At 35.0% G+C, this 15,442-nt stretch overlaps 1 protein-coding gene across 1 annotated transcript in view; it reads left to right on the top strand.

Moving 5' to 3' along the window:
* The window catches only part of OTC (ornithine transcarbamylase), a 51,630-nt gene that overhangs the window by 4,255 nt on the left and 31,933 nt on the right, over window positions 1-15,442 (top strand). Inside the window, exons 2-3 of the mRNA XM_084870686.1 lie at window positions 7,579-7,717; window positions 9,167-9,248. Coding sequence (XP_084726812.1) covers window positions 7,579-7,717; window positions 9,167-9,248 — 221 coding nt within the window. The remainder of the gene's footprint in view (window positions 1-7,578; window positions 7,718-9,166; window positions 9,249-15,442) is intronic.

Consider the following 15,442-nt stretch of genomic DNA (forward strand, 5'->3'; position numbering starts at 1 on the left):
CAAAATCTGTTTCTGACTGACAACATTTTACTCGAATCAAGCCCTTTTTCTTCCAACAAAATATAATTATACAGGGGAACACATCCAGGTCTTCCTCCATGATTCAAACAATTTAACATAATTGAAAAATGTAGAATAACAATAAAAGGTTCATTCTTCCAATAAGAAAGCACTCCTCCATTTTCTAGCTGGGAAGGTATTTGGGTAAAGCCAACATAAGGGTTTATTACCTTGGCTTAACTTCTTAAGCATTCAGTGATTTGGGGTTGAAAAATCTCTATAATTATCTTTTCAAAGGATAAAATTAATGTAAGAAACTGTCTTGCCTTTTTCAAAATTCTGGCTTTAACCAGGCTGCGATAACAATGGCAGTTTTGATGGAAATCTATACATGGTTCCCATTGTTTTATCCAATATTGCATCCTCCCTATTACGTATTGGCTTAAACACGCATGTGGTTTAGGTCTTGTTTACTAAGGAGACACATTTAAATACAAGGACACCATCTATTTTATGGGAACAAGAAAATAGTGATTCCGGTTCTGGTCTGGATGCTCCTGAACCAGACTAGGCTGCCTCCAACTTCAGCATAAAGTCTCTATGCCATTTAAGCCAGTGGTTTTAACTGGCTAATTCAAGTGTGGGTTTATCATTAGAAAGCAAGAACTGCTTGATGCAGAGTAGAAAAAAAAGTGGCCTATGGCAGAGGCATTTTAGCATGGTACAACTGTGGAGCTCTTCTACTTTTTTCTAATTTTTAAAGTAGCTTAGGAAAGAGGTGTGGCAGTCTCATTTTGGAGCCAAGGCAAGGGTGCTATGAGGAGATAGTAAACAGGATAGAAATTTAAACTGGAACCATTGTGTTTGCTTTCCTTCCAGTGATCATTTTTCCTGGTTAGCTCTTGATATCTATGAAAAACACTCTTTTCCCCAAGCAAACATTTCCTGCCCCACCTCTTAGATAGAATTGAGAAAGGTGGTAACTACTCTAATGATTGTTCAAATGTGTAAATAGTATGACCCCCTTTATCAGTTGAGGTGCAATGTAAAAAAAAAGAATTCCAGTTAACTACTGAAGCCCTCACATGCCAGTATGATGCATCTATTTCTCCATCCCCTTTTTCTTCAAGAATCCTGGGGACTTATTCTGTCCAAAAGGAGTTAGAGGAGAGAGGGAACCAAATATCCATATAGTCCACTATCATAGTATAATACTTTGGATTTGGCCCTCATGCTGCCATAGATAAAAACTTGTACCATCATGTCCTCTCATCAGTTTTCCAAGTTTTTGCACTTGACTCAGACTGTTCTGCTTGGGATACAAGGTTATAACTTTGTTTCACATTCTTATGTCTAAGCATTATTCTCAGGACTGCAAAAACTGTACTGGAGTTTTTGAGCCATAGGGGTTTTCAGCTTTAGCAACTCAATTTTTTTCCTAGACTCTTAGGCCCATATTTGCTCTTATATCAACATTAATTCTGTTTGGGGGTATTTGTGTTCTTTTTTTTTGTCATCAGATCTAGGGTCAGGGCATTGAAAATCTGTCATGACAAATCTCTAAATGTATCCCAGTCATTTCAATGAGCAGTGCATAAATATTAATGAATAAAACGGGCAGGATCCCTGATATCATGAAAGTAAGCAATAAACAGAAGCATAAATATATATTAAAATTGTGAGCAGTGTTATGAACAAAATGAAGGCAAAGTGGAAACTACTTAGTACAGTCAGGGAAGAAATTGTATGGGAGATGGTATTTAAGCCTCCAGCCTAAGGGGGAAAAAAGCCAGTTTTGAGAACTCAGAGGACAGTGTCCTGGACAGAAGAAATGGTATATAATAATCTTACAATGGGAAGGCATTAGGAGTACAGGCAGTCCTGCCTTTGCATGGTCCCAATATACAGGAATTTCAACTACCACAGTTTAGTTATTATGTAAATCCAGTCTTCCAAGCACACAGTTCAAATTTTAGTTGTCATGGTATATTAAAAATTGTGAGTGGTTGTGTAAAGTAAAAGCTTCATTGTTAGCTCTTCAGTTCACAAATCACTGACCATAGCAGATGTACATCATGATCAGTGAACAGTCATATCCCTTCTTTTAAAGTCTGTTGGTGAATGCTCAGTGTGCATGTTGTTCAGTTCACATACAGACAGTAGAAAACATAGTTGTACTGCCTTTTTTTCTCCCAGTGATAAACCCATGGGACATTTTATAAAAATGGATAAATGAAAGAGGGAATTGTCTGACAATGATGAAAGTGCAGCAGGCATATACTAGTAAAAAATAGCACTGGCAGTTAAATTTGAATCGAATGTTAATGTATTTATGAAAGAAATAGGTAACTGTGGGATTATTGACCCTGCTACTAGTTGAGAATCTTTAGATATGTGCCAGAGGAACTCAGTGAAGACAAACTTATTGACATAAGGAAAGCATTTGTAGCAAAAGTATGAAGATCTTCCAGAGGAAGTATCACCAACACAACACCTCACATTAAAGGAATTCTCAGAGATATTTCACAATATTGAAAATACAAAGGATAAAATGTTGGAAGTTGATTCAAACTTAGAAGGAATGCAATAATTTACCCAAACATAAAAAGGTTGCTTGCTCAGTATCTTAAGTTATCTAATAAGAATATGGCATACATTATTCAAACTACTCTTGACAGTTTTTACAAAAAAATAAAACACTATAATTCTCAATGTTCCTATTTTAAATCACAGTGTACTAAATATATATCAGTTTTACTATCTTTTTAATTTTCCCATATATTTATACTGTCAATAAGAAACTTTTTAATGCTTTGACAAAAATTTTAAAGTCACAAAATAATTGTGACTTTTTTGTATTGATTATTCAGATTTAATGGTTATTTACAGTTCCACACTAAAGTTTAAAGCCAAAACTGTCTGTATTTTTAAAAAAGCTTATCTGCTAACATTTATTAGAGGTGTAATCCAGAGAAACAAAGTGAGGACATTATCAGTGACTGAAGTCACAAAAAAGGTATTCTTCTAATCACTTGTGGTCTAAGAAAAATCATTTGAAATACAGTTTCTGTTGCTATATAAATTTGAAAATGAAAGATCTGAACAAAAAGGAAGAAGTAAGTAGAATGTTTATGTCTTCTTTCTACTTTTAAGTTCAAATCTGTCAATGAAGAAATAAAAAGAGCAGCTTCTTATAATGTGATATCAATAACAGAACATTAACCTTAACACTAAACTGAACTCTAACCACACCTCCAATTTAGAAACTTCTTGAAGTGTGTAAGGTCACATTTGAGAAAATCCCAATTTGTCTTCTGTTTGGGCAGTAATAACTGGAAGTTGGATGTTTTTTGAAGCAGTTAAAGGTGTCGTTAGACATCCTCTTTCACCATTATTTCCTCATTTCCTTGTATGGAAAGTGGAGAAAATAGTTCCCTACAAAATTTTCATTTCTAATTCCTTTTTTCCCCCTGTGATTCAACAACAATTCTAAGATCTATAATATTTTATTAAGTTAAACATGTAGTCCTGTTATTATTTAGAAGAGAGTAGATACAGCAAAACCCTAAAGGGGTTGAGATTAGGAGAGGATATCCCTTAAGTGTAGCTGTTTGGAGACATAGCTTTTGTGGGCTCGAAAATAAACAGGAGTTGCCATGCCCTCCTTTGGCCACACATACTCAAATCTCCTTTTAATAAAAATATATTTGTATTGATTTCAGAGAGAAAGAAAGAGGGAGAGAGTGATAGAAACATCCATGATGAGAGAGAATCATGGATTGGCTGCCTGTATTTAGTTATTCAAGTCCCCCACTGGGGATTGAGCCCACAACCCAGGCATGTGCCCTTGACTGGAATCGAACCAGGGACCTTTCAGTTCACAGGCGGATGCTCTATCCACTGAGCAAAACCAGCTAGTGCTCAAATCTCCTTTTTGAGTAAAATTTCTTTCTCCTAAACTCTAAGGGTCCCCACAAGACTTGCAACCAGGGGAGCAATGGGCAGCAGCAGCTCATCCCAGGCTAACACTCTAAACCCCTTTTCTCTGACTTCCCAGTGAGTTTACTGCAGCTGCGCCTAGGTTTACTTCTTTCCCATTGCATTTCAGCCAGCCCCACTTAGGTTCTCTCCTGTTGCTTCTTCTACTCCTGTTTCACTGTCCCCAACTTTAATAAATGTACTATCAAAAATCACCTGGACATACGTTGTGAAATACTTCCTGCATGAAGTAAAAATAAAAAAGTATTCAAGAGTTTATTACTTGAGCTCTAGGCAAAAAATAAGGCCTCAAAATTAGCTCATGGGTTATTTTTCCTATTGTTGATAGGAGTGAGCTCAACAGCTATAGTGATATTTTCCAAATTCCTTGAATCTTGGGGTTTTCCAGCAAAGTTTTTCCCCCTTTAAAAATAATATTGGAAGAAGTATCAAGCCAAGTATTATTGTAAGACATAGAGTAAAAAGAATTTATCTTCTGTGACTTTATGTTGCTTGGATCTTATTCCAGAAGAAAAAAATATTTTCAAAACTGCCCTAAATATTAAACCTGTTTACAGCTTCTCAGAAAACAAACACAATTGACCCTGAAAAAAGCATAAATATCAGTCAAATGGTTTATTTCTGAACAATATCAGTAACTGTATATTATATGTACTACTTAATATTATTATTAATATAATCAGAACCAAGCATATAATCAAAATACATATGCAAAAATGCAAAATTTCCTGCCTAATGCTATGTTTTTAAAGTTATTGCTGACTACTATTGTCCAGATCTTGAACAAAGTTTTGTAAGGTTTTTACTAGGGTTCCAGTACAAGGAAGAAAATGAAAGTCTATTCTAGAAACTTTATTTTCCCCTTGGTTATTCATAATTTCTAATGGTATACAGTACTGACTATTGTTAATTAGAGATAACACTGGGAATACTGAAAGAATAAATTTTGTCCATTTAATATACTGATCATCTCAAATAACAAATTGCTAGCCAGCAAAATATTTTTTATATTTACAATTTATTTTTTAAATATTAGGTTCTTCTTAGTTTAAATTTTTAATTTATTTTTCTTTATATTTTGTTATATACATAATCTATTAGAATACTAACATATATATTATAAACTAATATATATTGTAGGTCCATTTAAAATATTTTAATATTAGGGATCTATAATAAAAAATTAAGGATTGCTACATTAAAGATATTTCCAGTTGAAGAATATATGGATCACATATTTTAAAAGTTGACTAAAAGGATACATCTTTGAAATAGGAATGTTAACCAAAATTTTGATTCACATATAAATGGGAAACACTACTTTCTATTGGAGTTGAATATGTCATTAGTACTTCTATTAAGTCAGCCAATCAACCATTTCGCCAACTAACTCACAAATCATCATTATGGATGTTCCTTTCTTTAATAACTCGAAGCTTTGAAGTGCTTAATCTCACAAAAAGTCTACTGAAAAAATCTACTCACCTACTGAACACTAAATGAACAAATTAAGTCTGCCAGAAAATTGAATATGTAGTGAAATATTCATTTGTCTAAGTTATATGACATCATGTAGTAGAAACAACAAATTGAGTGAATTTATGATTTTCCTATCTATCACCATCAATGAAAAAAGACATACATAAATCCCACCATAGTATTTACTCAAGGTAGGCTCAAGTTTCTTCTTAAGCTGGAATTTAAGCATGATAATTTTGACACAGTTGTTCTATTCCTAATAAAATTAATGTTTAATACATGTGGTAAACCACATTTTGCCCTTGGTTACTCATAATTTCTAATGATATATAATAATAATTATTGTTAATTGGGGATAACACTGGGAATACTGAAAGAATAAATGCTGTCCATTTTATATACTGATCATCTCAAATAACAAAGTCATCAAAATATAATAGAATATTAAAATAGTACTCTTTCTGTCTCAATTTCTGGCAGAAAATTACAATTAGTACACCTCAGGTCCATACCTGGGAAACATAAAGTAAGAGGGACTGATGACTAGCTGTTTCAATGGCAGAGCAAGAAAGGAGTCTATACTGGGATGGACCTGACTCTTATAAGAGCAAAAAATATGAAGGGCTTCCCATGAACCAATATAAAATGAGAAAGAGATCTATCATGAGACTGTTTCACATCACAACCAAGAGACCTGCTGAAGGAGTGGGGAAATGTCAGGAAAAAAAAAAGAGTCTGGAGTGGTCTTTTGGATGGCAGAGATGTGATTTTCTGCCATTAAGAACTGCTGTGAGAAATTTCCAGTGATGAGAAAGTTCCCAAAAGGACCATGAAAAGCGCCCAATGAGAGAAAAAGTCAGCCTCACGCACATATACCAATGCTAAATTTCTAGAACAGAACCAGAGTTTGCCTCACCCTTAACTCCTCACCTTCCCTTGGCTTTACATAAATAAACTGAAGGCAAGGAATCAGAGGAAACAAGTTTATGGTCCCTCTTCCACCTTGAATTAGGCATGAGCTGAATTAGGCCAGTTTGAATTAGGCATGAGCTGGAAGGCAAAGGTTATTAACCTGCAGTACATTTCTTAAAGTTAAAAAAATCATTTTATTATTATATATCATTTTACTGAGACACTTTGAGAGACTAAAGCAAGCAGATGACGCTCCCTCCTCCCCCCAAAAAGTTACTACAAAAGCCACAGGGTCCATTGTATTTGACTAGGGACAAATAAAAAGAACAAATCTCTAACAATAGATTTGAAGGTCAGTAGAGAAAAAAGAATGACATTGTTTTTTGTTGTATGTACTAGTATACTAAAAATTCTGATTGTAGAATCTAATGATATTAAAAATAATAGCTAAAATTTATCAAATGCTTATTATATGCCAGACATTGTATGATTTCTATGAATTAAATCATTTCACCCTATAAGGGAGAGACTAAGTAACTTACCCAAAGCTGCACAACTAGTAAGTGGCAAAGCCACTCGTGTGGCTATTTGCAATAATAGCCATTCAGAGAAAGACAAGTATCAAATGATCTTACTTATACATGGAATCTAATGAACAATATAAACTGTTGAACAAAATAGGTCTAGAGACATAAAAGCATGCAATAGACTGACAGATCTCAGTGGGAAAGTGGAGGTGGGGGGTGGATGGGGAGCAATTAACCAAAGAACTTGTATGCATAAGCCATGGACACAAATACTGTGGTGAAGGCCTGAGGTGGGTGAGATCTAGAAGGGATTAATGGTGGTGGTGGTGGGGAAGGGACATCTATAATACTTTCAACAATAAAGATAAATTAAAAAAAAACTACAAAGAAACAGCTTTATCAATGCCAAAACAGAATTCAATTTCTTTCTTCAAATTCTTTTCTCTCAACAATAAAAATACAGAGTATCTAAAATGCCAACCACAGCCATATCAATATCAATGCATTAGCACTTTGCAGAGACACATGAGGTTACATGTGATTTACTATTTTGTTTCAAGAATAAAACAATAAGTCACTACAGGACAGGTTATTTTTTCATATATATATATATATATATATATATATATATATATATATATATATTTCTTTTCTTTTGTAGATCTGGAAAACCATTACAAAATAAAGTACAGCTGAAGGGTCGTGACCTTCTCACTCTAAAGAACTTTACTGGAGAAGAAATTAAGTATATGCTATGGCTATCAGCGGATCTGAAATTCAGGATAAAACAAAAAGGAGAGGTATGTAGCATTTTTATCTTACCTTGCATTGCTACCAATCAGATTTTGTAAAGACAGCCTTACAAAGAAAGAGGGAAAAGAAAACACATTAAAATTCCCAAACAGTAGCAAGTAATGGAACCACACAGTCAAGGTAATTGATTACTGAGTGTACAGGCGCATAAAAGGCATAAAAATCAGTTATTCAATGACAAGCCATTGCACTTCTTTCATGTGGAATGTTGAAATCCATTATTAACTGGATCACAACCTAAAGAATCATTCTTCAGAAAGATTTTGTTTTTGTGCCTCCTTTCTTTTCTTTGTGTTTTCTATCAAGTTAAAAATAAGGATGATATATTATTTTTCTAGCCAAAAATTTTAATTGCGAATGCATATCAGATATATGATCATTAGGATGTCAAAAATTTACAGTTGATGTGACAGTGTTTTAAAATTTTAGATTGGCAAAGAAACAAATGTTAACCATGTAGGGGGAGAATGAGATATGGTGCTTAGCTGTAATCGTTATTCTGCATTTTGAGCAATTTATGTTTGCACATGCTCAATTAATGCAGTAGCTTCATTTAGACTGCTTAATTGTGGAAGCATTTTCATATTCCAAATTTGGCTAAAAGCTTTTATAAAGAGCTGGTTTTAGGTTGAAAAAGTTTTACACAACCCTGATTTTCTTATCTAGTTTACTAGCTCTACAAATCCTTAAAAACAAACTGAAAACAGTGTGACTCCAACTGTTATGGGATGCTATTCCTATGGAAGATCTGAAATAAGGAGAAACGTCCCCCTCCCCCTAATCTTAGGCCTTTGTTCTTTACATTGTTTGTGAGGATGTTTAGCTGGCAGGAATCTATTTGTTCCAGAGCTCATCCTATCTGGAAAGTCCATCTATAGAAGAGGAAGGAGGAAGAGCCCCACCCCACACCAAACTCTCCAAATTGTTTCCACAGGACTTTCAGAAACAAAGTCCTTGCACTCCCACAAGGATGCATAATGACTGTAGCAGACAGTCTGAGGCTTCACCTTTAGGAGTTTTACTGCTCCATGTTTAACAGGGTAATATGTTCCTAGCTGAGAAAACATTTCCAAACCAAGCATCTTCAAGGTCATTGAACACTGACGGGGATTTCCATGGATTTAAGTAAGAAGATGACACCAAAGTGAAATACTAATATATTTTGAAACAAGTGTTCAGATTGAACCTAAAACAAGTAATAATGTTTTCTAATAATGTCAATAATCTTTGAAAGTTCCTATTCCCTTCACCCATTTGTATAGAAAAGGCAAAAAAAAACACCACATTTTAAATAACATTTTGAATACTTATTTGGAAGTAGTGATAAATTGTTCTACATTTTTGACAATGTAAAGAATAAGTTTTGAAATATAATCCTTGATATTAGATATAAATATATTTTTTATCTTAATTATATTCTTGTCCTTTATTTTCAGTATTTGCCTTTATTACAAGGGAAGTCTTTAGGCATGATTTTTGAAAAAAGAAGTACTCGGACAAGATTGTCCACAGAAACAGGTGAGTCCATCAACAAACTCACCCTTCTGTTGAAGAAGGGGCCAAAGAGTGAGGACCTGGGAGGAAGGAGTAGCTCAGGGTAGGGAGAGAGATCTGTTTTTCTCTTTGGCAACCATAAAGGGGAAATACTATCTCTGGGAGTATCAGTGCAAGCCTCTAAATGCCCTTTCCAATTATCATAGAATCTTTATGCAGAAAGATTGGTTTCATCTATAAGAATTCATTGAGTATTTGAGTAGAAGTCCCAAATAGAAGCACTTTGTATTAAGTACAAAATATAAGTGGACACAAATTCTCATTCTTCAAACTCATGTGGTCAAGGTATATGTATTTTTATAATATATAAAGAACTTTTTCTTATTTGTATCAATTTTGCTAGATGATGGAAAACTAATGTCTGCAACATTACACAATCCTCAGGCATTTCAGGGTTTGTTTTGTCAATTTAGTGTCTCCTATACCTTATATTACAGCCTTGGTTAAGTCCTAGGGAGTATGAGAATGTCAAGGCATTTAGGATTATGGATATCTGGTTGTTGGATATTAAGACATCATCATCAAAGACCCATGCTAAAGTCCTGTGTATTCACATTGGACCTTGATTGTCTCTCATTCACTTTGCAGTTTGCTTCACTCTAATCACAGACCTGAAATGTATCTTAGTTTGGCTCTCTTAACCTCTTGGCAGCTCTCTATGTTATACTGGACACAGAGATACTGCAAGGCTATCTCTACTCCGTTGTTCCTTCCTCATGCTGGGTGCCAGGGAGTTCTATAACATTTGTTGCCTCCTAGAGCTCTGTCTTGAAAGCATGACACAGGTGTCTCTGCTCTGGGGTTCCCCAAACTCTTCTGAAATGTCCATCACACTCCAACCTGAAGTACTTGGCCTGGGGGATAGACAGGAGTTCATAGTTTCAAATACCCATAAATCTCTAATTCTGTTGCTTCTTTCTCACTCCTCTTGTTCCCCTTCCAGTTCCAAATATTGAGGGCCCAGTGATAAAGTAGGAAAAACAACTCCCTCTGATTTTTCATGTATTCTTTCAAATCTATTGTTTGTACCTGGAATCCTAGGCTGTCAAAAAAGTTATTTCTTCTCAAATGATTATCTCTGGTCTAAGTTTCAAAAAATCACATTAGCTCTTTTCTTTCTCTCTGCATTCTGTTATATCAGCCTTCCCCTGCATTCTGTTATATCAGCCTTCCCTTGAATCAATAATATGACTCTCCAAATGGGCAAATGATAGGATCAGGGAGGAGGTATCACAAAAACGCATTGGTTGATTCTTCAAATACCTTATCTCACTTACAAGCATCAGACCTTTCTAGAACTTAGAAGCAAACATCTACTTCATGCCACTTTTGTCTTGTAATGGTCAATAATGAAGTTATCAAATACATAACAAAATAAAGTTCAGAAGGATTAAGTGACTTCCTAAGTTCACTCAATTAATACAAATCACAACAGGATTCAGATGCCGAGTTCACTGTTCTCATTAGTGCACTTGAATTATCTCCTGAAAGAAGGAAGGAGGAGGAGGGGAAACATATAAGGCACCACTTAATCTTTAAAGTCATAGAAAGAAAACAGATGAAAATATTTTGCTCTTCAAAGTTGGCTCCAGTTAGTAATTCTCAAATTCTGCTACCTTTCAACACTGGTTTTCCATGAGTTAGACAGAATTTTATTTTATCATTTTTTATCATTGGTACAAGAGTGTTCTTTTTTGAAATTATAAAAATAATACATAGAAGTTTCTCAATTTTAAGTTTTTTAAAGCTAATTCTTAGTTGTTGATGTTTTCTGCCATTTTCTCTGTTCAATGTTATTTTTAATATCAAATACCCCTGAATAAGAGATAATTTTTATTAATCACACATAATGATGTGATTGTTAAGCTATTAATAAAACTGAGTGAGTATTTAATAAGGTTTTGGGTGCAGACTCTGTATCAAGTACTCTACATTAATTATATGGATTATCTCACTTAATCCTCATGACAACTCTATAGGGGTGAGACCATAGGCTGAAACAGGTTCAACAAATAGTCCTCAGACACATAGCTAATAAGTAGCAGACCAAAGATTGGAGGCTATTATTAAATTTATTTTGTAAGCATATAATTTAATTAAGACATATGATAGTCATGTATTATTCCAGTAAAATCATTTCTACAGGTGGCATTAAGCATTTTGTTAAATTGAGGCTTTCTATAAAGAAGAGCTCTGAAACTTGCACAAAATCATAAACTGTTGCAACAAACACATGAGAAAAGGAACATAAGACCATAAAAAGTTATGGTTCACAGAGTATTCATCATTATCCTTAATAAATACCCTTGGTTCTAATTTCATATGGCATTTTGCCAAGCTCAACAGTAGAGGAATCAGTCAGAGTAAGGAGCTGCTTTAAATGCTTACAGAAATGGTAAATCTCAGCCAAGAACATGGTAGAGCTTTTCTATTATGTATATGTGCATAATAATAGTTGGCACAATTTTTCATCAAAACCTTTTACCTTGGTACTTAAAATGAAAATAAGATGTAATTAACACTGCCTGTTGCTACCCTGAATTTATGCCAGTCTCTGGGATGAGGTGATCCTCACAGGATAATCCTTAAGAATTCCATCACAAGCCTGAGTAGCAGAGATATAGAAGTATTTCTACTTGTTCCAAGGGACAGAATAACATTTTCCACTCAACCTAAGCGATATTAATTGCTCATGTAATATTTTAAAATATACTTTTTTTATTTCAGAGAGGACAAGATAGGGAGAGAGATAGAAACATCAATGATGAGAATCATCAATTGTCTTCCCCCTGCACACCCCCTACTAGGGATAAAGCTATGTGCCTTGACAAGGAATTGAACTGAGACCTCCTGGTTCATAGGCTGATGCTCAGCGACTGAGCAATGCGTGTAATATTTTTTATTAAAGTGTAACACACCTATAGAAAGTAAACAAATCATCAAGCATATAGTTCAATTAATTCTTACAGTGAACACATCCTTGTCACTAATACCCAGATATATAAACAGGACATTAATAGCAATCAGAAGCCCTCCTTTGTATCTCCTTTCAGTTACTACTTCCCCCATCCTATGGTTACCATTATCCTGGCTTTGAACATTGCAGATGTTTTCTACCAGTTTTGCCTGTTTGGGAACATTATATAAATGGAATAATTCAGCATATGCTCTTTTGTATCTGGCTTATTTTGCTCAGATTTATATAGCTATGTTATATAAATTTTTGTTAGTGAGATGAATCAATTTCATTGTGTGTACTTGTAGATCATTTATTCCTCACTCTTTGTGTATTCCTGCCTGGAAAACTGTGCAATTCTCCTATGTGTTTACTTATGATTATATTATTTTATTGCAAGTTAATTGAGCAGATAGACAGATACATTTATTAATCTTAAGTGCAGTAGCTGATAGAAAAATCACAGGACATTCTAAGAGATAACTCTTTTCATTATTTAACATTGGTATTTGACTTTAAAGGTGAAAAATAAGCTGGTGTTTTCCAAGCTGTTTCAAATTTATCACCTTTACAAAGGTGGTAATATAAAAATCATGATACTATTCTGCAGGTAGGAAAGTGAAGAACAGAGAGAAGTTAATGACTGCCTTAGTTCTACCATAAAGAGCCTTCAGAGCCCACAGATTTCTAGTGCATGAATTTTTTTATATATATCCTACCAAATAAAAAAGTAATATGCAAATTGGCCACACCTTCACTATGCCCAAGCCATGCCCACCAACCAATCAGGGCAAGAATGCAAATTAACCCAACCAAGATGGCAGTTAATTTGCATATCAAGACAGCATAGAAAGAAGCCAAGCGCTGCAGAAGGGAGCTAAGCTGTGGAGAAGCAAGCAAGCAGGACAGGGGAGAAGAAAGGGAAGCAGGCAGGGCAGGGGAGAGCGCAGCAGGAAGCCCTATTGCAGGAATTTTTCTACAATGGGCTACTAGTATATATATATTTGATTTCAGAGAGGAAGGGAGAGCTTGAAACATCAATGATGAGAGAGAATCATTGATAGGCTGCCACCTGCACAACGGACTAACCCCACAACCCAGTATGTGACCTTGATAGTAATTAAACCTGGGATCCTTCAGTCTGCAGGCTGACACTCTATCCACTGAGCCAAACCGGCTAGGGTCATGAATTCTTTTGAGCAAAATAACAGCTACTATTATATTCCCAGACATAAATTAAGATATTAACAGAAGAAACACTTTATTAAAAAATATTTGATGTAGGGTGACTCTGCCCTCCTCTTCTCAGCAATTCCTTCTCAGAGGCAATGTTCTCCATTTTATCTTCTTTAAGAACTGCTGAAGACTTTGACTCCTACTTCTTAACACTTTCTATAATCCCTCTTCCTCCACCTATCTCTAGGAAAATAAAAATGAACTAATCCTGGGTTATTACAGCAAAATGACTGCTAGTCAAAATAAGAGTGTGACTTGGAGCAGGCCTGCCCTGAGGTCTTAAACTCTGTGTGAAATGTTCCTCCATAATCTGCAATCTTGAATTATAATCATCTCCATGCTAGGTATATAGTAGACACACAATAAATACTTTCTAGATGAATTTGCAGTATTCATATTTATTTATTTGCCTACATTCCATTATCTCACTTCACACATGATATAACATTCTGTTCTTTAAGTTAACAAAATTAGATGTTTGCAAGTGAAAAGAATGGGTTCTCTTTCTAGAGTCAAAATTCCTCCTACATTCATTCAACAAGTATTTTTGAGCAATTACTCTGTACCACTATTTATTCTAGATCCTTGAGAGTGATACATCAGTGAACACAATAAAGGAAAAACCCTTGCCTCCATGTGGGTACACAGACAATAAATTATAGACAATAAGTGAATGCTAATACAATATCAGTGGAAGGTGATAAATGCTGTCAGAAAGGAGAAAAATGTGCCTGGAACTTGGGGGAAAAACATTTATTTTATTATTTGGATTTTGGCTCTACTCTGAGTAAAATGGGGAAACTTTGGATGGTTTTGAATGAAGGAGGGACATGATCCAACATGCATTTTAAGAGAATCTCTATTGAGAATACAGTATTGGGGTAGGGATGGAGGCAAGATAGAAACAGTGAATTGTGTTAATATGTAACTATAGTACATAGAAGTTGGGGCAGGGTGGGTAACAATGGAAGGAGTAGATTCTGGGTATGTATTGAAGGGAGAGCCAACAAGATTCCTGATGTATTTGGTAAGAGAGAGACATTAAGGATGACTCTAAAGTTGTTGTATAAGGAAGAGGTCAAGGAAAAGAAAAAGAAACAGCAATGGAGACTGAGAAGGACCAATGACCAAGTAGGTATAAAAGGAAGATGATGTGGTATCTCAGACAGTGTGGCAAGAAATTTTATCAAGGACAGGGTGGTGAACAATTTTGTTAAATGATGCTATGGCAAGAGAGAAATGGCTACTAGATGTAGCAATGTGAAGATAATTGGTGACTTTGGTGAGAGAGGCTTTGGTGCAGTGTTGGGAGACTAAAGCATTATGGGAATAGGTTTGAAGAAAATCAGAAAAGAAGAACTGAAGAGAGAATGAAAAAAGAAAGAGTTTTGGTGCAAAAGGAGCAAAGAATTAAAGAGATATCTAGTAGGGGAAATAAGGACAAGATAACATTTGCATTTTTTTAAATTAATGAGTAAGAAAATGAGATGTAGTAATGTAAGGGAGAAATGGAAGAACAAGATGCTTGAGTAGAAAAGGGGTATGGCTTCTAGTGCATACATGTATGTTTTCTGAAGGAAAACAGAATATGTGGGTACAGATGCTAGCAAGTGGGGAAATGGGGTGGTGGGAGAATCTGGAAATTCTATTATTGCTGGCTCTACTTTCAAAATATATCAAGAACCCAATTACTTTATCATCATTTCACCCACTACCTGTCTGGTCCAATCTATTAACTTTTACCCAATTTTTTGCAACTTAAAGTCCAATTATGTAACCCCTCTGTTCCCACCCTCCAGTGGAAAGTGATGCTGGGCCTGAAAGGTGGTAGCAGTGAAACATCACAAATGGAGTTAGACTCTTATTATAGGATCCCTAGCAAGTAGAATTATTACTTTGTTTTGTGTTCTCTGATTCTACCTGGGACATAGCATATCTGATCTGCCAGGTTTTGCACAAGAGGATA

The sequence above is a fragment of the Pipistrellus hanaki genome, assembly GCF_964339955.1.
Source record: "Pipistrellus hanaki genome assembly, chromosome: X".
NCBI lineage: Eukaryota > Metazoa > Chordata > Mammalia > Chiroptera > Vespertilionidae > Pipistrellus > Pipistrellus hanaki.